General features: G+C 39.2%; 1 protein-coding gene across 2 annotated transcripts in view; it reads left to right on the plus strand.

The window, feature by feature from the left end:
• The first annotated feature begins 11,368 nt into the window (after positions 1-11,368).
• VTA1 (vesicle trafficking 1) overlaps positions 11,369-23,406 on the plus strand; it is a 37,089-nt gene continuing 25,051 nt past the window's right edge. For both annotated transcript variants that reach the window (XM_026039199.1, XM_026039198.1), the window contains exon 1: positions 11,369-11,511. In XM_026039199.1, coding sequence (XP_025894984.1) covers positions 11,403-11,511 — 109 coding nt within the window. In that variant the 5' untranslated portion in view covers positions 11,369-11,402. The remainder of the gene's footprint in view (positions 11,512-23,406) is intronic.

A 23,406-nucleotide genomic window follows, 5' to 3' on the forward strand; every position in this document is an offset into this window, starting at 1 on the left:
TTCCAGAGATTTCAGGGCTCCAATGTAAAATGCAGCAGGAAACACTGAAAAGCTTCACCTCCCTGCAAGCAAGCCAACTTTCTCTCCTTTCCCTCCTGGCCTTGTTCCTCCTCCTTTTTCTCCGTCTAGTTTTCTTCCCTCAGCAGCGCAGAGGAGGCAGCCGGCCGGCGCAGCGGGAAAGGGCGGAGAAAATAAAAAGCAAACACACTGCTCCCTTCCAGCTATTTTGCCAACCCCTTTTTCCTGGCGGGCACAAGGGGATAACCCTGAACTTTGGAGGAAGCCAATGCCGCGAAGGCGGCAGCAGCAGCAGCAGCCTCCGGAGCCCCTGCCCGCCGAGAGGGGCAGCGCCCGGAGCCCGCCCGGGGCACCGCGCGCCGCAGCTGAGCCGCTCCGCGCCCGCGGGGCGCCGGGCGCTGTCCCGCACCTCGGTGCTGAGCGCCCCGCGCCCGCGGAGCCCCGCGGAGCCGCTGCCCCGGAGCTCGGTGCTGAGCGCCCCGCGCCCGCGGAGCCCCGCGGAGCCGCTGCCCCGGAGCTCGGTGCTGAGCGCCCCGCGCCCGCGGAGCCCCGCGGAGCCGCTGGATGCGAGGCGCGGAGTCGCCCGCTCCTCACTCCTCACTCCTCACTCAGTCCGTTTAATACCGGGAGGTGGGAGGAGCCCTCCCGGCCTCCTGCAGCGCGAGGAGGATGCGACCCTCGCCCCAGCCGTGAGGGGCCARAGCGGATCTGGCGCGGGGGAAGCTGCAGAGCCGCCCTCTTCCCCCTTGACTATGGGATGGCAGGTGAGGAGCCTCCCGAGCCCACGTTCCCACCACTACCAAAGCCCAGGAGAGCTGCTGTAAAACTGGAGAGTGGTCCACATCATCCAGCGAGGAGTGGGGTTGCCTCAGGAAAGCATCTTTTCCAGGCATGGATCTTCACAATTTACCCATCTGAAAGCACTTGAAACTCAGTGGGATGTGTAGAGAAAGAGAAGGCACTGAAAGGATTTTGTTTCTCTTGCCCAGTGGTTTGTTCTGAACAGGTCCTGCTCAAAGACATTAGCGGCCCTGGAGTTTTAGGGTTGGATTTGTAAGGTTATTTGTCTCAACTTGTCTCAACTATGGAAATGGGGATAGCCAGTGCAACTTATCCATGATTTGCTATGCAAATGGTACATGAAATTGGAGATTAAATGTTGCTTGTCTTGTCCAAGTGTAGCACTTGTCCACAGAGTCTCTTGCTTTTCAATGAGGTAGCAGAGTTTCTTGTTTTGTTTTGTTTTTTTCCTTTTATTCTTCCCAATGTGCGAACATATGTTTACTTCCCAAATGGTCCTATCTGTTTCCACTAGAATCCATTAAACCAGGTACCAGAAAAATATGCTGAAATCTACGGGATTCATATTTTCAATATAAAGAGTTAAAACAGAAGAACAGCAGCATTTGTCAGAAACTTGCTCTGTGGACTGTTTTTTATTTGTTTGCTTGTTTGTTTGTTTGCTTGTTTGCTTGTTTGTTTGTTTGCTTGTTTGCTTGTTTGCTTGTTTGTTTGTTTTCCCTTCCTTTCCCCAAAAAGAAGTATGTAAGAGCTTGCAGTGAACTTCCTTGTTCATATTGTTTAAACATTGCAGCTCTATGGGCCTATGACAGGTGTATGGAAACAAAAATGAGCACATGAAGGACAAGCTTATACGGATTAAAATGCCAGGAGCAAAGTGTGCAACGTGTGTAAGATGACTTGTTAATAGTCTGCTATCTAGTACAGGAACTGAATTTAAGACATCAATGTTTTATCTTAAATTACCTCTTATAGTCCTAAAATTATTAAATAAAAAGTATCACTGCTTCTTAAAAGCCACATTTCTGTTAATGTTTTTCTTTTTGACTCTTCTCATTTTCCTCACTATATATTTTATTGCTGTTCTATAAATTACTGATTCCTATGATGATAACTAGTTTATTAGAAAACCTAGAAAATCCCACTGGAAAGAGCCACTGTGGGCTTTTATTTACCACTTTTACATTTACCACTTGGCAGCTAATGGGAATTCACATAAAGCTTCTGATGTTTTCCTTCACCCTATATCAAACTCAGCTACCTCGCTCTGAGCCAGTTACACTATTGGCTTGGGTAATTTTCAAAACTATTGGTATCCTCTGCTTCACTGAATGCATTTTTTTTTTTTTTTTTTTTGAAGACCACTGATATTCAAGTTCCTTCAAAATATATATGAGTCATTCTATTTAGTTTCCTCCAGTAGAACAATATGTGGCTTTAATCATGTCAGGCTAGTATATGAACTGTGATCCTTTCAGTTATTTATTTGAAAATGGATTTATATCAACAAATATGACTCCCATCAGAAGAGTAGTTTACAGGCAACATGTCTTTAAATACTGATTTAGCTGGGAGATCAAAAAGCTGAGTCTTCGTGAGAAATATCGACAGATGAACATTTGTAAAGCTTTTATTGGAATAAACTTCATTTTGTGTGGGGAGAGGTGAATAGACCCCTTTTTTTTTTTTTTTTTTTTTTGTAGCACTCCAAAACTCCTACTGCCAGCCTCCAGGAGAATTTATATCCTTGCAAGTTATACTTGTTCTTCAGAGTGAAAGACGGAATTTCCAAGCTAGAGAAAACAGAAATGTATTAAGTTGGAACTTTTGTTCTTGAATTTCACCAGCACTTCATTTTACCTACTGTGTATTTTCAAAACTCTGAATAGCAAGGAAATAAGCTTTAAAGCCTGTGAGTGCCTCCAGCTCAAAGGAAACAGAAAGTTAGATTATGCTTCTGATGTCATTCAACGGATGTCTGTGTAAAGACAGGGGAATATACTTAACCAGCATGAATATAATTTCCTTCAGAGGGGAAAAGGAGAGGTAAAAGATCCACAGACCCTGACATAAAACAGCCGGAATTCAAATCCTTGCAGACAAACTGTTCATCTTGCACTTTTCAAACAAAAGAGTGCATCCATCCCCTTGAATGTTATTTCAGATTAYGGTCTAGGGACAATCTCATCATGCAGCTGTGACGCAATACTCAGCACAGGAGCAAAGCAGGGAGAGATAAGTGACACATATTCCTCTCTGGTGAGAAAGAAACTGCATAACATGAAACAGCCAGCGCAGGTGGAGCATATCTGGGCAGGGACTCTGTTTGCTTGTARTCGTGGGAGGTTAATCTATCTCATCAGTAATTCCCAAATGTAGGGATGCAAAATCAGTCTGTGCAGGAAGGAGGAACGTCACACATCTCACAAACGCCCTCTGCTGAGAAGTGCTTCCAAGAGGGATGAGGGCTCCTCTCCTGTGCCTTTGTGCACCCGAGGCGTTAGCGGATTCCAACACTTGGAGATTTGTATGTCACAATAAACTTTACATAATTCCATGAACATCCAAGCATATCCGTCACAGAAACAAAACAAAACAAAAAAAAAAAAAAACAGGAAACCTACAGTTACTTGAAATTAAACGTTCAAGCCTGAAAACTAAATGAGAGATCTGTGTATCTATTCAAATACAGTCATTGGAAGTGACTGTGTTCAAAAGCCTGATGTGAGTCCTGCATTAAAAAGAAAGGAGACAAGGGCTCTTTATCCTAGATATGAGATATTTTGTGCTGGAAAGCCTCTAACCTTTAAAGTTACATATCTAAGGCCAGACTTTAAGGACTCTAAGGTTAGACATTTAAAAACAAAACCTCTAAGACATTTGCACTAGCACAATAGCACTGAAAAATAATCATCTAATAGACAATGCCAGTGGATACACTGGGGAAAAAACAGTGAACATCAGTATGAAAATTCCTCTTCATTAAGTCGATGCTACTAGACCTACTGACGTCAAAAAGAAAAAAAAAAAGATGCTAGAGTGATTCATCACGTTCAAGTTTTTTTCCTTCAAAATATTCATTTTACATTACACAGCCTTTTTTTTTAATACTATGATGAAAAAATGTGAAGTATGAACACACATTTCTCCAGACTGAGTGCCAAGAATGAGATCATAACCTTGTGAGTCAAATCTTTTGTCCATCTTTCTTCTCACCTTTGCATCTAGACACAACCTCTGAAAAGCAGGCCCCTACCTCTGCTCTTTGTGCTAGACATAAACCAGCAAGTGCCCAAAACCGCCTGAGGAAGCAGTCTGAACAGCCCTAGCCAAAGGTGAGGCAATCGCCACCTCAGTCCTCAATTACACTGGAGGTTACCTGGGAATTAGGCACCAATCTGCAGCCAGCAATGATCCCTGGGAGTGCCTGAACTTTGACATGCAGGGAACTCGGCCAACCAAATGGAAACCCAGGTGCCTCCAGGGCTAGGCCAAGCTGGAGAGCTGACCTGAGAAGCCGCTTTCCAAGACTTAGGCATGCACGCTCTCTTTAGCCATACAGAAACTTATCTTAGGGGCATCAGTTTATTCTCAAACCAGATGTTGCTACTTAAATGCATTCTTAATGTTAAACAGGTATTCCATGTCTATTCCATGTCTATTCAGCCAAAGTCCAAGCCCAAGTACATCCTTAGGCATTTGTTTAACTTCCATGTATTATACCCTGATTATACAGTAAGACTTAAACAGATTAAAATGCTAAATGGCGCTTTGCTGATCCTGCAGCCATAAGTTAAAACTTAGGCTTAGATACAAGTGTGGTCCTAATATCTTCTATCCTATTTGTGCACAATAGACAACCAACATTCATTTCTTCAAAATCAAAACAAATAATGATTTTCTGTCAAGAAAGTTCTGAAGAATTGCTTGGAAAGGTGGAGTTGMTTTGGTAGAATGCATTCAGAAAAACTGTACAGTAACAGCTTATTCTGTTCCCATCTAAAGTCATTATTCCCTCAACGTGGTGTCGTGAAACGCATTATTGAACATCATAACAATAGAGACACACTGGTTTTAGGTTCTACACAGTTTAGAGATAAAGGGCTTTCTGTGCTTTAGCTCATGTAACAGGCAGTTGAACTTATCTCTAAGAAACTGACATTTTTGTTAGAGATAAATGACCATAATGATCAGTAGGTCTTGACCACTACCAGTGGGGTACATAGCAGGTTTTTATGATGACCTCTCCAGAATTCAATTCTTATTTACTTTCATCTGTATTCCTTATATGTTTCCAAAACTAAAGCAGAGCATTGGCAGCTAACTCTTTTCTTAGCATCTTTATCACAAGACAGACACTAAAATTTCCATGTTACCAAGGTCATACAAAAAGAACAATTTGATGGCCTTAGATATGATTCAGTTCGAAAAGTAGTTATGTTATCCCCACCTAAACTTTTCATTTCAAATACAACCTAATATACTGCTTCTATTTACAGAAATCAAATCTATTACAGAAATTAAATACTTCACAACCARCCTTACTGATCATTGTAGGTTAATGCGAATGGATAAATGAAAAATAATGATTATCATACATCAAGTATAGTAATACGAAAATTAAGTACATAGGTTAGAAATTAAGAGCTTTTCAGGTTTCTCATAAAGGATTTTCCAATATTTCTTCTTAAAGAGCTCATAAGAAATATCAATATGAGTATTTTTGGAAGTACTTTGAAAAATAGTCTTTCAGTAGTAACTCATATTTTCAAAGGTTTAAATCATTAAGAACTACTGATACTACAAATGAGTTCAGCATGCTGAGCTACTTTGGTAATTTTGTGGTATTGTGAGAACATTGAAAAGTGCTTTTGGATAATTAAGCTCTACATATATTATGACCAGAAAAACAAATAAATAAATAAAATCAAAAGAAAAGAGAAGCACTATAGTGCTAATTATTACAATTTTTAATTAGAAAGGATAGCTAGCCACACCTTTACAGAGGACAGCACTTTATTGCATATCACATATCACATATCACTGTAAGATATGCAAGGTATCACTACTGCAGCGGAGTACTAGGTTGTATTCAAAATGCTAAAGAAAGTCTCACTACAACTCACTACTACAGCAGCTTTTACAGTCGTCCAAGACATGGACGACTTTAGGTCTAGAGGAAATGGCTTCAAACTGAAGCATCAGAAGTTCCACAGGAAATTAAGGAAGCATTTCTTCACTGTGAGGGGGACAAAGCACTGGAACAGGTTGCCCAGAGAGGTTGTGGAGTCTCCTTCTTTGGAGATCTTTAAAACCCGCTTGGACGCAGCCCTGTGCCACGTGCTCTAGGTGACCCTGCGTGAGCAGGGGGGTTGGACTCRATGACCTCTGAGGTCCCTTCCAACCTTCGGCATTCTATGATTCTATGATTCTATGACATCTAATTAACTATCTGAGTAGGAGTTATAGTAAATGACACACCTTGATGTGCTTTTCACAGTCCTTGTAACCTATCTAGGGCACTTAAGTAGATACTGGGAGTAGGCACCTACAAAGCGCATTCTGATTCCTTATAGGAGTTATTCTAATCATGCAGCTTTTGTAGTATCTTTTACTGGTCATCGTAGATATAAGATATACAAAAAAAAAAAAAGCTCCACTTTTATCTTCCCCCTCATGCCTATATTTCTATGCACATTTACATACATTATAGAATGTGTGACTCTATAACAAAGGCTCTTAGCTTGAATTCACATTGCTGCCAGTTGTGAAGAATGTTGTCTCATGATTTTGGAGGGTAAAATGTAGATGTATCTCTTTGGGTTTGGCTGTGGGGTTTTATTTTATTGAAATTCCTGCTCAAAATGCCAAATAAGCTGTTATATATGAGCAAGAATGATAAGTTAGTTCTCTTTGTTTGCTTTTCAATCTCTACGCCTTCCACTCCCCATCTTCTTGTAAAAATCACACTAGTTTCAAAATTAAGGCAGTTGAAGTACGCCTCAGCATTTCACCCTTTATTATGTCTCTGTTTACCACAAGAGTCGAGGACATGTGTATGCTTGCATGTATAGATCTGCCGGAGTCTTCAGCACATACAGAGTGCTGAAAATTCATAACTTCATAACAACATGAATAACTCACGCTGCTGAACTGGGGAGTCAAGTTCAGCTGGAGTCAAGACTCACTGCTTCTCTTCGAGCAGCAAAGCCTCCCCATACGCCTGCCTGCTCCGCTCCGCACGGCTCTGGACTGCTCCACACTTCCCACCGGGAGCAATTTAGGGCTCTGCCAACAGGCCACCTGATAGCGGTGCTGCTGCCAAGCAGGACAGCGCACGCATGCAAACTGGCCTGGATGCTAGAAATGTCCCATTTGGAGAAGCTGAAATTTAATTTTCAGGAATATCATTAGGTTTGATGATGGTATGGTGGTCATTATTCTGCCGTTACTTTATGTCAAGTAAATGAATAGAATAACATAATGATCCTTTTGCTCAAAGGATCCAGCTTCCTCTGGTAATGGCAGAATACAGATAAAGGTGGCTAAACAGATTAACTGCTAAATGCTGAATAAAATAATGTTTATTTTTTTTAAAATTAGTAGGAACAGGGTGTTCTAAGCCATCATGTTGTGAGAGATTTGCTGTAGCTTTCAAAGGTATATACCTCCTTTAAAAAAAAAAAAAAAACAACAGGAATAAACTAAGTCTTTTGGATAATGCAAAAAGACTATTCCTCCAAAAATAATTGTGTCCATTTCTGATTTCATGTTCAATATCCCTGTGATCAGAAACTTAAGCCACCAGCAGTAATTGGCTGATTCCACACGCTTTTATTTGGCTCGGTTTGTCTGTTTTTCCGCAGTGTTTTGCGCTTTGCTGCTTGCGGAAGTGTGGCACTGCATTTCAGCTATGACAAAGGCAAGAGGGAGGCTAATCTTTTCTGTTACAGCCAGGTAAGGTCTAATTCCTCGTGTAATTCTTTTTTTTTTTTTTAATTGCACAAATCCAATATTAGGAAAATAAACTGCAAAAATTAAACACATTTTTTGCTCATAAAAAAGTAATAATTGATGGAGATGATGGCTCTTTTCTTCTTAATAACTGTATATCTGAGAAAAAAATACAGGGTTGTGTTTTCCAGCCTTCCTACTAACTATTATCACCTTTCAGAAAGTAACTAAGCTTTTAAAATTAAAACATAACAGTGATTTTTTACCCTTCCTGGGTCGCCTAAGTGTTTCTACATTTGAAATATATTAAAAAAACAACTTGCAAAACATTCCAGTTTGCGCCTACTTTAGTTGTCCCTACTCACCGTAAATCATCTGGGAAAATTGTCTCTGCTATGGTTCAGGTGCTCTGGACATAATAATGACTCAGGCTGGAAAAGTTTCAGAGACAAAATTGAGACCTTTATTTATGGCACACACCATTTTTGTGGTATATTAATTTTGAAGGAGTAAAAAGCTCCATGACTTAGTTTTGGAAAAAGAGGTAACTAGTGTGAAAAAAAAGAGTCTCAAAAAAAAAAAAATCTTTTTTTTTTTTTTTTTTTACAAATTATAGTCCTAATAACTAGATATTTTTCATTGGTTTACCAAACACCTTCAATTTCCAGAAAAAAACAAGCGGGCCTCATTTATCATTTTCAATAGCTACTAAATCAAACCATTTCTGTTACAAATCTTGGTAAAACAAGAGATACACTCAGAGTCTTCATTACTTCGCAATGATCCAGCAAACAACAGACTCATAAGGAATTCTTCAGCATCTCAGGGCCCAGTCTGAGGTATATAACTTTCTGAGGTTTGTTACAGTGAGAAGAGGAACAGCTTTCTTTTCCTAACAGATTTTTAACTTTGGTAGGGAGGAAAAAAAAAAAAAAAAAAAAAAAAAAAGCACAGTTTAGGCAACATTTCATATAAAAGTATACAAGATTGAGGACAAAGGGATGGCTTTTGGGTTCTTTCAGGAATATTTGGAAAATATTGGAATAAACAAATAAAGCCTTTCACCATCAACTGTGGCTGGTGTATATGTAAGCAGTCCCAGTCAAGGTCCAGGTCTATGAGTCTTGTAATTCTAAACTACACAAGTAGTTACTGTCATATAAACGAGATTATCTGTTTTGGATTTCATATTTTCTCAAAGTATATCACAAAATACTGATACACAGAAAATATGTATTCAAAATACTGAAGCACAAAAGAAAAAACAGGTATTACTACTAAGACCAGAATTTATTTCCATACTCCAGGTACAGCTGTGACCAATTGTATTCAAATCACATTTAATACGATTAACTCAATTTAGGGTTCAAACGTTGCTCTGATCTTTCTAAAGTGTTTTGAAACCTATCGAAGAGCATCAAGTAATGGAAATACTAAACACTAGGGAAAATAATGACAAGGTTGTGATAAAATCCCCATGGGAGACTTCCCCGTGACCACCAAGAACACTGCTGAGACTGCCTGAGGGGGTTCAAAGGCCTGGACTGCCCACTGCTCACCCACTTATCAGTGTTCAAAATCTGAAACATTTCAAACTGTGTTCTTGTTCCAAATCAGACCACATGCAGATATTTTCACGTCCTGTGAAAATTCTCCAAGTCCTCAGTCTTAGTTTTTCACTTAAAAACAAAACACATTATGTGTGCCATTTTATTTTTCTGTGCCCGATTCACAGAACCACAGAACATTTGAGGTTGGAAGGGACCTCTAGAGATCATCCAGTCCAACCCCCCTGCTCAAGCAGGGACACCCAGAGCACGGGGCACAGGGCAGCATCCAGGCGGGTTTGGAAGATCTCCAAAGAAGCAGTCTCCACAACCTCCCTGGGCAGCCTGTGCCAGGGCTCTGTCACTCTCACAGTAAAAAAGTTCTTCCTCAAATGGAGATGGAACTTGCCGTGTTTCAATTTCCATCCTTAGTTTCTGGAACATGCTGATGGGGATATTATGTCCATATGAAGAACCATTTCTCCACAGTTCYCAACACTTTCTTTCCTATTTTTGCCATTTGTTTTCCTGTATGCTTTGTATTCTCAAGTGGCCCCAAATATTTCTTTCTTCTAATCTTCCAAATTCTCACCACTTTAATCCTCATTGATATTGCTTGCTTGTAGCTCCCTTCCATGCTTGTATCCTCAGGGATTTATAATATGCCTGCTAACATTATGTGTTTCTGTGTTGCATTGGTATCCTGCCTGGTTTTAGCTCAAATATTTAGCAAATATTTGAAATGATCCTAAAGCTTTTTCCCATTACAAAAGAAGCTACTTGTTTTGTAATTCTTGTAATAAACTTGGGGATTCTTAGCTTCTATTTCTTTACACAGAGTCCTGTCTCCCAGGACACAGCAGGAGATATTTCATTGCTTATATCAGGGTCACATTATAAGTGTTTTTTTGACTTTTTGTTTTCCGCCTTTCTCTAGCTGACTCATTTTCACAGAGCKCATTCAAATCAATTCCCAGCTCCTGTGTTTGCAATCAGCTTTGTCTCTAGCCAGACATTACGCACATTTCAGCTTAACAAAGAGCCTTGTAATTGTTTCCTCTAACAGCTGCAGCAAAACGAGCTCAATACACCCTAGTAAAGTGAGGCGATTGCCTTTACATCAAAGGTATAGTTGCTTTGGGCCAGTGAACTTCTAGTACACCACAACCACCACATCCCTGTCCCACAGCCACTCTTTGCTCGGCTCTCTTCCTATCTTCTGTTCCGTCATGATTTTGTTTCCRCTCTCTTTTCAGCCCTCTCCCAGGGCAGCAATGAGACACGGCAGCCATGTATGCCCATGGAGCACATCTCGCTCTCTGCTCCGGAGCGCAGACGCTCTCCCGTGCCACAGGTGGCAAATTGGGGACCAGAGGGACGTTTGGAGATAAAAGTAATATAAAAGAAATTAAGAAATCATTTAACTATGCTGTCAGAGTGAGATGACAGACACTAAAATTACACACCAGTTTATAAGTTCCTGTCTAAACCACTTGGCTTCAACAGTCCTCATTTCTTTCACCATCCCAATTCCCTTTCAGCAGAAGGAGACGGCCCTGGCGGCTTCCCAGAGGAAAAGTTGCCCGGGAAGTTGCAGTTCTGCTACGAGCAGAGCCTCCTTGGCCGCCAGACTGTTTGGGAAGCAGCGCAGCCCAGCGCTGCTAACCAGACCACAGCGCAGAAAGGTACAACCAGGGCAAGTCTGGGCAGCCCTGGCACCTGCTGAGCAAAACAACCCATTTGCCACTAAGTGCTCGACCAGGGGGGCACGGACCACAATGACATAACAGAATGGAAATGGAATTCTGATTTTTCAGCCTCAACGCAGGCTTTATTTGCAGCTCTTTGGCCGCCTTTGTGCAAGCAACCCTAACCGCCCAGCAGGGGCCAGGCCGCCATCTTCTCCCTGCGGGGCGGGGCGTGACGGCGCGCTGCCCTCCCGCCCGCAGGGGGCGCCCCCCGGCGCGCCGCCGCCCTCCGCGCAGGCGCGCCGCGCCGTGCGGAAGCAGAAGCGGAAGCGGCCGGCGCAGCGAGAGCCGTTGTGGCTGTTGGTGAGCCGGTGCTTGCCTCGCCCTTGGCGCCATGGCAGCCTTGGCGCTCCCTCCGTTGCCACCGCAGTTCAAGAGCATCCAGCATCATTTACGAACCGCGCAAGAACTGGACAAGCGCGAGCCGGTCGTGGCGTATTACTGTGAGTGAGGCGGCCGCAGCGCAGCCCCGCCTCGCCGGCCCGTCGTGGGTCTCCGCGGGCGCCGCCAGCCCCGCCGCGGCCTCAGCGCCTCCCCGCTCCCGCGCGGGGTGTTGGGTTGCGCCGGGCGCCCCTCCGGTGTAGCGAGGAGAGGGGGAGGCGCCAGCCCTGGGCTCCCCGACCCTCCTCGTGAGCCGCCTCGCCTGCGAGCCCAAGGGCCGTTCTGTGCGGCGTTAAGCCCSTTAGGGCTTGGGGCGAGTGTGCCGACCTCCTGAGTGTACGAGTGGCGCACACAGATCTGTGAAAGCAGGCTTCTCTGCACTGACAGTGGTCATAAGTATTGCTAAAAAATAACAGTCGAGATGCTTCTCAGGCTTTTCGCCGAMTGCAAAGTCTTTCTTATCACAGGAACTAGTTTTGGTTTGGGTGACTTTAATCCTTTTAATGATGTTCAGTTTATCCCCTCTTAAGCCAGCCTTTTCACCTCTGTATTCTTTGAGTTGGTTGGTAGGTGAGTTGTGCTGTTTGTGTTGGTTTTGCTGTGTTCGTTTTGATGAAAAAGCCTGCCGTAGTATAAATCTTTAAAACTAATTCATAGCTTCCAAACAGGCAACTGTCAGGGTGCAGTCTCTGAGCCTTTCTATAGGATTACCAGAGCTGCTTAAGAAATACAAATTGTCCTAAATTCTTGACACTGTTCATCACGATGCTTGGAAAACTTGGAAGATTACCTGGCTGTAAATAGTTACAAACTATTATATATGATTACTATTAAATATATGCATGTATATATTTTGAGATAGCAGGTCATTCTTGAGGTTTACTTTGTAACAGCCTGTTTTCAAAAAAAGATTAAATGGGGAAAAAAAAGACTTATAGCTGATAGTTTAATTTGTCTTAACAAAATCGAATTCATGGAATTCGGGCTTCGTAAAGCTGTAAACATAGCTCAGAAGAAATTCATAGCATATCAGAAGTCAGAAGAAATTTTAGTATGTTGTATGTAAACAGTGTGCTGATATGCAAAAGTATCACCAAGAAACAAAACAGCTAAATAGAAAATTTGATGTAATGTCTTCTTTTTTTTCCTTTGTTTTCTTCTGCAGAAAAACATAAGACAAAGGCCGCTTTGTGTGACAGGAAGCACTAGCTGTCTCAAAATACTATATATATGTGTGTGTGTGTGTGTGTGTATATATATATGTATATACACACTTATACATACATATAAAATATGTGTGTGTATATATATGATATTTTAAGATATTATATATGTATATATATATTAAATAGGCATGATACCATGTATAATTACTAAAAAAAGCCCTAGCATTTAGTTTAAGTAAATAGAATTTTTTTTTTTATTTTAATTTGAAGCAGAAATGTCTTGGTAGCTGATCCCTGTTTTYCTTTCACTTTTAAATTTAATAGGAGTCTTACTGAACAGAAAAAAAAACTAATGTTATTGAATCCTTAATTAGTGTTATCTGTTAGGTCCTTTGCGTTGTCTTTAAGTGGTTAGAAAATATATATATCCTGTGTTTATTATTCTTCTTGAGTACTTCCACACATCTGTCTAGCTGAAAACCATATTCTAGTGATATCCTTCTCGGTACATTACTGTTTAAAGTGAAAAGCAGTGACACCATTCTTCAAAACAAGATGCATAAATCCTTTGTCCTTTTAGATATGCAATGGATAAGAATTGGTGACATCATTTCAGAACACTATCTGCTGTCTCTGTTTTATCTACATCTGTTTTACACTAGTGACACCTAGTTACTCCTTAGGTTGTGGTATGTCAAATAAGATGAAGAAGTTCTGTTTCGTAAGAGGACAATTATTTGAAAATTGTGTGTGAAGCAAAAAAGGGTCTTATGGGCATTAATTTCAAATATTGTTTTGAAGCAGTTGTTTGGAATCCCAAATTAGTGATCTTTAATATTACTATTGCCAAAGCACGTATAATATATAGTTGAATGTGTGGCATTCTATGAATAGCAGCTTCCTTTAAAAGTAGATTGTATCATTTTAAGTGAAGGTATATAAAAAGGCTTGAGAATATTTTTCAGATAATATTTTCTCAGCAACACAGATATTACGTAGAATTAAAGGAAAACACCATTTCTCCTAAATAGAGTGTTTCCACCTAAAAACATCCTATTGAGCCTTTGAAATGAGTTTCATAAAAGCTTTGAACCAGCAGCTCACCTCTGCTCTCTGCTTTGCACATGTATGCCTGGAAGTGCGTGTGCGACACAACCAAAACAATGGGGTCTTCAGCAGTGAGAGAAGGGGTCCACACAGGTCATGTGCTGGGATGTTCTTGTATGTTCTCTCTCAAGACACCTCACGCATGGTGGTGAATATCTTTATTTTCGTCGTGCAGGGATGTATCAATCCCAAAATAAGAATGCCTGAATTCTGGAATTCTRTGTGACTTTGGAATGTTGCCAGAAGTGGCCCATCCTTAGCTGTATGATTGGCTCTTTATATTAGTGTCTTAGTTATACAGTGAGTTCAGTATGGACATACATTGACTAGGGTCTTCATTTGTATATTAGTTTAGTTCTATTTGTATATTTCTGACAATAAGAGCAACTTCTGAAATACTGCAAATAAGTAAATTCTGGCAAGGCTTATTTGCAACCTCAAAATCTAAAGGTGCTTTTTAAAATCTATCACTTGCTTTAGCTTAGCAGTGAAGCTGTCAAGAGTAACCACTTACTGCTCTTGTTTATTTTGTCTCTCTYCAGCATCTACTGATGTCAGAGATGTATAATCATCATTCAAATTTCAAATTCTCAGCACATATTTTATTTACATATACTGTTTTAAACTTTTGCTTACTTTTTGGCTATAGTTCATTGGGAGTATTAARCTAGTGTAAAACAGTGCCCAAAAAAGATATTGTAGTCCTTCAATCTTTTCTTCTCAACAATAATCTGTTCCAAAGCAAACACTGACTTAACCTTATGATCACAACAACAAATCCTTTTTTTAGTCAGACCAGCTCCCTATTTTGAACAGCTGTGTTCATGCAAAGACATAGAAAAGGAACCAGATGCTATGGCTTGGGGGGAAAGCAGGACTACTAATTTTTTTTAGTATTGCTTGTTTATGTTTATAAGAAACTATAATTTGCTAAACATTAATCTCTACCTTACAAAATAAGACTATCTGCAAAAGGGATTGTTTGTATTTGTTTGCTGGAGTAGCTCGTTCTGTACATCATTTCCATGCCTCTTGAAGACAAGAAGGTGATCAGCCATAGCATGAATTCACAAAGGGAGAATCATGCAAAATGAATCTAATGGCCTTCTATAATGGAATTGCTGTCTGACAGATGAGGGTACAGCAGTGGATGTTGAGATCTTGACTTGGAGAAGGCTTTTGCTACTGTTTCCCATAGCATCCTCATAGGCAAGCCCAGGAAGTGCAGGCTGGATGAGTAGAAAGTAAGGTGAAAGTAAGGCGCAAAGACTTGGTGGCATTTAGTTCGTGTAACTAGTGGTGTCCTTCAGAGGTCAATAYTGGGGCCAATCCTGTGCAACTTGTTCCTCGGTGACCCGGATGCAGAGTGCATTTGTGCACAGTGCACCCCAACAAGTTTGCTGAATGAAGCTGGGAGGTGTGGCTGATTCCTCAGAAGGTCTGTGCTGCCATCCAGAGGGACCTGGGGAAATGGGCAGAGAAGAATCTGCTGAAGTTCAGCAAAGGCAAGTGCAGGGTCCTGCACTGAAGGTACAGTAACTCCGATCCCAGCATGGGCTTAGTGCTGACCTGCTGGAAAGCAGCTCTATAGAGAAAGACCTAGGAGTTTTGGTGGACAAGGTGACCGTGAGCCAGCAATGTGCTCTTATTGTCAGTCGCAATGCCAGAGGTGTTCTGGATTGCATCGGGAAGAGCATTGCCAGCAGGTTAAGGGAGATGATCCTCCCCCTCAGTCTTGCTGAGGCTGCATCTGGAGTACCGTGTGCAATTCTGAACTCAGTGCAAGAGACACATAGCACTCCTGGAACAAGTGCAAGGAAGGTTTACTAAGATGATGAAGAGCCTGGACAATGTCTCCTGTGAGGAAATGCCAAGAGAGCTGGACCTGTTAAGCCTGGAGAAGAGAATATTGATGGGGGAGGTGTGGGCAGATATTTCTTTTCACTATGTAGGAGTACCTGCAGGAAGGCTTTAAAGAGGATGATTCCAGATTCTCGGTCATGGTCAGTGATAGGACAAAAGGCAACCGACTCATGCTGAAACACATTAAGTTCTGACTGAATATAAGATCAGACTTTCTTGCTGTGAGAGTGCCATAGTACTGGCACATGATTCCCAGAGAGACTGTAAAGTCTCCACTCTTGGAGATGTTAAACAGCTGCCTTGCTAGGGTCCTGGGCAGTGTGCTATAGGTGACCCTGCTTGAACAGGGTGGAGGGGCAGGGAGTTGAACTGCATGATCTCCAGAGGTCCCTTCCAAACTCAAACATACAGTCATTCTATATTTTTTGACTGCCACACAATTATCCACGTGATACAAAGAATATTGTTTAGGAGAACATTGATGCTGCTGTGCTGCATAACATATCATAGTTGCTTTACRTTGTAGTATGTGCTGATTCTTACCAGCCCTTTGTGCTTATTCCTTTTTTAGAGACTCACAACAGCATATGATCAGTGGCTTTATACACTGCTGGAAAACTGTTACTTCCTTTTAGTCCTAGATACTGTTAGTAGTGTACATTATTGACAGAAAGAATATTTGGCTTTTGACAGCAAAATGTATCATAAATATACCTGATTTCAAAGACTTACTACTTTTTAGATTGTGCAGATTGTATGGAAATCAAGGAAACAAGTTTGTTTATTGAGCCGTACAAACATGATCCATCTGGCTCAAATGAACAGCAGACAGCTATTTTGGAGAAAGATAAATGTACTTTACAGATAATGAAGTGTTCGCAGTTGTTGCAATCTAAAACAATCACTATGTTTAGAAGGCTTGGTTATGTTTAGTTAGAGTCACTGTGTTTATATTCCACTGCATATAATGCTTTTTCTCAGCTGTAGTATTTCATTCATCATAATCACTTAGTATATAGCAAATGCATGTTCGGTAAGTATTTCCTTACACTTATTGAACCTAATTATAAGGGCCACRTAGATCCACCAACAAACAGAAAACAAATAATTAGTGGTCAATAAAACACATTTCTTCTTATGTTAACTTAAATGGGTGTGACTGTGACTTCAAGAGATGTAAGCTTGCAAACACAAGGAGGCAGACTTTGATAAGAAATCTCTGCTCTGTGCAATAACAACAATGTGCCAGAGGCAGTGTAACTCAAAAGTAAATTTTTGAGAAACTGCGTAGTTTGAGAGGTAATTCTGTCTTCAGCAAGCTTCTGTTGTTGTGTTTAGAGCAAAAAAAGTCTTAATAGCTATTGCTTCAAGCTTTTAGTACTCTTGCTAAGGTCTTTTTCAAAGATGGTTAATAGTGCTTTTTTTTTTTTTTTTTTTTTTTGAACACTTTCGTATACATTTGTTGGTAATCTAATACTCTAAATATATTGAGAGGAGTATTGACATTCTAAAGTATAGATAGTTTTTGGACATCTAGTAATCACAACATGAAATAATATGTAATTTGAGTAACAACTGAAGAGTGAAAGTGTGGTGATGGGTTTTGTTTTAGAATCTGCTAAATATCAGGTGTCAATTTGAAATATGTGGACAAGATCTCTTTAAAATAAGTTTTAAGAAAGTCTCCCACAGCAATCATATTCATCTTTAAGATAAGAAAGCAGGTATCCTTCTGAAACATCATATTGGATGGACATACATATTTTTGTAGGATCCATCAGGAAAGAAAAGCATAAGAGACTAGATTCTTTTACAACTATTTGACGGTCATTTCAGTGAAAAATTGTCCATTCTTTTGTGGAAATTGATATAAAATTTGAGTGGCTTTCAAGCTTACTCATATCCATGAGACAAGTTTTTCAAAGCCAACCCATTAAAACACTGCATTTYACGAACAAAAAGGATGAAAAAGTATAATTCATAGGCTATTGCAGACCTTGGAAGTTGTAAATTTATTGTGTAATAGAAGATCTCGTAGTTTATCGGCGATTGAAATACTGTATGTTTTTAATGATTCAGCCTCAAAGCAAATGGCCAAACACAGACAGATGAGTTAACTTTCTAASTTATTCAGTTCTTTGCTGTTTTATTTATTCCGCTCATTAGTGTATCTTCATGGCTTTTGATTCATTTTTGAATGAATAATTGAGGAAAAAGTGCATAATTCAGGAGTAATATGGAAATTAAGTGATACTTTGTCTATTTCACTTGAGATTCTGCACATACTCAGAGACTCCATTTAACCATGACATTCGATAATTTAAATACATTCTTYGTCAATAAGATCAAATCCCTGAGCTTTCTCACTTGAATATTCATTTTTATACTAGTTTTATCAAATACCTTTGTAAAAGTTCAGTTGTCACATTCTCTTTCTGCTGGTGGCAAAAACCGTTCTCCATGCTACTAATCCTGCTAATGATGTAAAGCCCATTACTAGAGATTATGCGCTGAAGAATAGATTTAATCTGTTCTTTGCTCAGAATAAGTTAACTGATCTGGTCAGATATTGAAGATGTAGACATACACTTCATAGTGTACACTGACGTTTGTTTTGATTGTGTTATGAGTATAAATGAAAAACAGTCCTCAATTTTTCTTTCTGTGCCTTGCCTTTTTTTTTTTTAATATTATCGGTCTCAGATGGTTTGCTCTGCTTCCTTTCAAAAGGTTTAAAATAGGAAAGCTGCACTTTTATTGCTTTGTTCTTTTTTTACTGTGGAGGCACAGTAAAAAATAAATGGAGAAATAATTGTAATAATAATAAATACAGTTTGAAGCTCGGTGGGTGTTATGTATCTAATGTTAAAGGTAATGTTAACTAATACTTCTGTCACTTTCTGTGATTACTTATGTTAACTAGTACTTCTGTCACTTGCTGTGATTAGGTAGTAGGTAAAAAAGATTTTCCTCTGGAGACAGGAATGAAATCAAGTAGAACACATCTATTTTAGAAATTAATATTTTAATGCTGAAGTGTGTTTACRTTAAACCAGTAAAGGTGAATTGTATACAGTCAACTGTAAATATGCTGTCCTACATTTTTTTTTCCAGTTTAAAATATACATTTTTTGGTTCAGCTTCATTTGACTTTTACCTCYGGAAGTAAAATTAGAACCCTCCTTCATTGTCTTAGCTTTTGTTACTTGCTTCTGAAGACGGATGCACTGATATTAGCATTGTAATTCACAAAATCACTGAGGTTGGAAGATGCCTCTCAAAAACACCTAATCCAACCTTCCACTCAGAGCACRGTTCCTAATGTAGGTTGCTCAGGCACACAGCCAGTTAGGTTTTGTGTAGCTCCAAGAATGAAGTCTCCACAACCTCTCTGCACAGACTAATCCAGTATTTGTGCTCACAGTAAAAAAAAACTTTTTCTTACGTTTGAATGGAATATCATGCATTGCAAATTGTCTGTTGTCTCATGTCATTTCACTGGGTACCCCTGAGAAGAGTCTGGCTCTATTTTTCTTACTTCCTTCATCAATATTTATACATACAGATCAGATGCTACTTCTCTATGCCTGAGATTAAACATCTCCTCATGAGAGAGACTCTTGTTCCATAATCRTCTCTCTGGCCTTTTGCTGGACTCACTTCAGCAGGTCCAGGCCTCTCATGTGCTGGTGAACCCAGGACTGGRCACAGCATTCCAGCTGCAGCCTCACCAGTGCTGAGCAGCGGGGAAGGATCAGCCTCCTTCAGCTTGCTGACAGCATTTTCCCCGCTGTTGTCCAGGCTGTTCTAGCAGCTAGGATCAGGAGTGCACTTCTGAAACACATTTCACAGTCATGTCAACGTAGGATGCTCTAGTTGATTTGTCTGAGTAATGCAAAAAGATAAAATGGGGAAGTGGTTTTTCAGTTTAAACTAGGTCAAAACATGTATTGTAGTACTTCAGATATGTGGCCTCATACCTAGAGTCTGTCTGCATGACCTAAGCACAACTAGCCCAAAGTAGATAACACTGTCTTGTGCTTTATTAAGATCTCAGTTGCTGTAGATCTTGTAATTAAAGCAGTTTTTCTGTTTTAATTAGAAATATTTTATTTTTATTAATTAGAATATAAAGACAAAGAGTTGAAAAATACTSATAGTTTAATGTTGTGCAACATTGTCATTGTGACAAATCATCATGACGAGATTGTGGTCTTCTATTCAGATTTTATAAGAAACCAAGGTTGGTCCTTCAAGCACTCTGAAGAATGGTAGTATAAAAATAATCATTTCTGAAGATTTGTAGTAGATGTTACTAGATTTGTAGATTTGTTTTGTCCTCCAACCTTAATAACCTAAATACTTTTTTTTACTTGAGATTTCACTGTTTTGTCCATGTAGTTTGTTACTTTTGCAAGTTTCTATTGTTCAAATAACAGTGAATGTAATGTAGTTTACTGTAGGTTTCAGTAACTTTAGGTAAAAGACATACATTTGAATTGAGATAGTGTCAGGTCAAAACAATCTAGCATGTAATCATTTTTAGGATTTAAAGGATTTAAAGGACTGTAAAAGAATTTGAGGGGAGAAAGAGGTTATTGCATTGTTTCTATTAAAATTCCTGTGTAGTTCTTCTTTCTCACCAGCTCCCAGCTTTCTCTTCAAGAAGTTTTTTTTTTTTAAACTTATATTTGTCCCTAAAGTAATTTTATTTCAAATTACTAAAAAAAATCATTTGCTTCCTAAGGAAAACTTGTGTGTTTAAGTTGATGCTGTCGGTCTTATTCTTTCTCTCTTTTGCCAGTTTCCTCCTGCATATGATGTAGAGGGAGTATACATTCAACGTTTGTTTCAGTGATATTAAATCTATTTTTGAAAGTATTTTAATTCAGTGTATTCAGACAACTTTCATTTTGCCAAATAGAAAAAGCATATATTTATGGTCTGCATAGGAAAATTATGTGAGTATTGTATCATCTTCCTGAAAGGAATAATAATTCATTTTTCTGTGCAGAGGCATTCTTTTTGAAAATACTTTTGCAGTATTTTCAGTATAATTCAGTTTTATATTTGAGTTCCTGTTCCCACACAATTATATTTCAGCTGTTGTTTTGCCTGTACCAAGTAGTTAACAAATATTTTTCTGTCAGTAGTTTGAGAGCAGGGAAAAAGAGAAAGCTGTAGAGTCTGAGTGATTAATAACTTATGGAGTGAAAAAGTTTTCATCACTTAACCAAAAGCAAAATTTGGATTAAGCGATGGCAACTATTTTGTTACTGTTTTATGTTACTTATGGAAAATGTCAATGAAAAGTATTGAAAACATTCCAATCCTTAATATTTTTTCTGTAATAAAACAGAATTAAATATGTGTGGAGAAATTAATCCTGCCAGGCAAGGAAAGATAAAGATAGCCAGATAGAATTTAGAAAATAGAATCAAGCTATTGTGTATACTAGCTGGCTGGAACTTTTGTTCTCCAGTATTTTCACTTGGCAAAGAGTTAGTTTAAAGTTAGAGTTGGGGGAGTTTCAGTTTTTATCCAAACATAAATCTGGAATAACTTACTGTGTATTAGGAATGAATGTCTGGCACATACTAAAGACAAAATACTCTGAAATTGTGCTATGTATTAGCAAAGGAAAAATAACGTGGTATTACGTGACATAAATAAAAGCAGAGAAGTTCCTGTAAAGCTCACTGTATAATTCCTTCCAGCACACCCACACTTAGTATTTACTGAACAAAGATTAAGGGCAACAAATCAAGACATAAATTTTGTAGTTGTCTTGGCAAAACATTTTTCTGGGAATGATTACTTGCCAAGTCTTTATGAATCTGAAGATATATGCCCTGTCTGAAAACTGAAAACTCTCTTTTAGTTAATAATGGGCAAAACAGTTTTGTCGTTATGCATGAAAGATTAAAAGTGACTTTAGCTCTACTTGCAACATTAATATTTAGACATTAGGTATAAGTAGCCTCCTGTACCTCTTCAGTGCCATGCTTCTTGCATGCACTACTATATCACGTTAAAATCCTTTCTGCTGCCTGATTTATTTAAATGGAAGGGAAATTAGGAGAGTAGTAGAGTATCTGTGGATGAAGCCAATTGCCTAAAACAAGTTTAAAAGGAATTGGTAATAGCTCTTATTTATTTGTTTCCAAGTGTTCYAGATGCTCATTGAAAAGAGTGAATAGAAATGAAAATTACAAGACATTTCCAAGAGTACTTGCATTTTTCAAATGATTTCTGCTTCGATTTTGAAAACATGAAAACTTAGAGCTACAACCTATGGTTTTGTCTGCAGTCTAGCTGGTCACAGAGGAAAGTGATTATGAAGGGTTATCAAGCAAGTAGCTTCTGAAAGTCTAGTTCGGGTTTACAGTCTGATTTGGTCATCAAGGACAGACACTATGCAGTATTCAACTTGGTTAGAGTTCTTCATCAAAAGCACTTCAAAATCATTTTGATGTGGTGATATCTCGAGTCATTTAAAAATTTAAGTGCTCTTTTTAAAAAAACAGTTTATTTGACTGAAATACAATTGTAATACAGAATACAAGAGTATCTCATTCTGGGGTATCCATAGTATTTAGGAGATTAACTCCGTGCTTTTAGAAATTAAGCTATTTGCTTTAAAACAGGATTTATGTGGCTTCAGCAAGCACAGTAACAGTGCATTCCATTGCCTCTGCAGGATTATAGAAACCAGAATATCAGGATTTAAAGGAATGTAAATAGTCTATTTTTTTTTTTAATAAATGAGGAAAGTTCTTAATGTCTGGTTTTCTTGACAACCAGAGATGTTGAAGGTGGTGGACATTTAACCTCTTGTTTGGGGGAGGTCCTTGCCACTGAGACTTCCTGTCAGGATAAACATGGAGGACGGTTTTCTGACCGTGAGTTGCCACTTTAAAATTTCATTGATGATATTAACACAAGAAATTGATGATATTAACACAAGAAAAAAAAATTTGCTCCTTGTTGAGTATTGGGTGTTGACATGAGTTTGCCCATCTGCAGTCGGATGTAATAGATGTCCATGGGTAGGCCAGAGCAGGTGTTATTTCAGTCTCCATCATACATGCTTACTGTAGTATTTGTGTGGATGGTATTACCATAAACTGCACAGAAATGAAAAAGTAGATACAAGACTTTGAGCACCTAAGCTGACAAAAGTAGTCATGAAAATAACATGTTCTTACATATCACTTTCATCTAGAATTAGAGGGAGTAGAGATGACTGTCAAAAGATGCAAACATAGGAAAAAGTGTTTGGATTTTTTTTTTTCCTTTAAGAATGACACGTCATAATAATATACAAAAATGTGAAGAGTTAGAAGTAGAGGATGGGCAGAGAAGACAAACCTTTTTGTCCTGTTTGTCACAAGGCAAGGGGATACTTGCTTAAGTTAAAATGTTAGAGGAGAGGCTACTCTTCCTTGACTGATTATTTCTTTTGGATTCACTTGCGCTCTTTATTGACAAAGCTTTTTTACTCTACTGCTTCTCACCTGCTTTTGACCTAGACCAGCATCAAGTAAAGCAGTGATGCTTAAGTGTTTTTCTTAGCAACATTTTGTGATTGGTGTCCTTCGAATTGTAGAGAGTATGCTTAAGAACAGATTAATTTTCTTCAGTTTCCTTATTTCGTGAACTGAGCTTGATGTTCCAGATGATTTTTGATTGGCAGGGTGTGTTTGCATTTCATGCCCTGCAGGCTGCCTAGTTTTGCATTAAAACAAAGTCGTTGAATCAAAAATGGTTTGCTTCCCTCTGTGAAGGCTCCCTTTCAATACTGAATGCTACTAGTTTGTC

The sequence above is a fragment of the Nothoprocta perdicaria genome, unplaced genomic scaffold, assembly GCF_003342845.1.
Source record: "Nothoprocta perdicaria isolate Ctin4 unplaced genomic scaffold, notPer1 scaffold_221, whole genome shotgun sequence".
Lineage (NCBI taxonomy): Eukaryota > Metazoa > Chordata > Aves > Tinamiformes > Tinamidae > Nothoprocta > Nothoprocta perdicaria.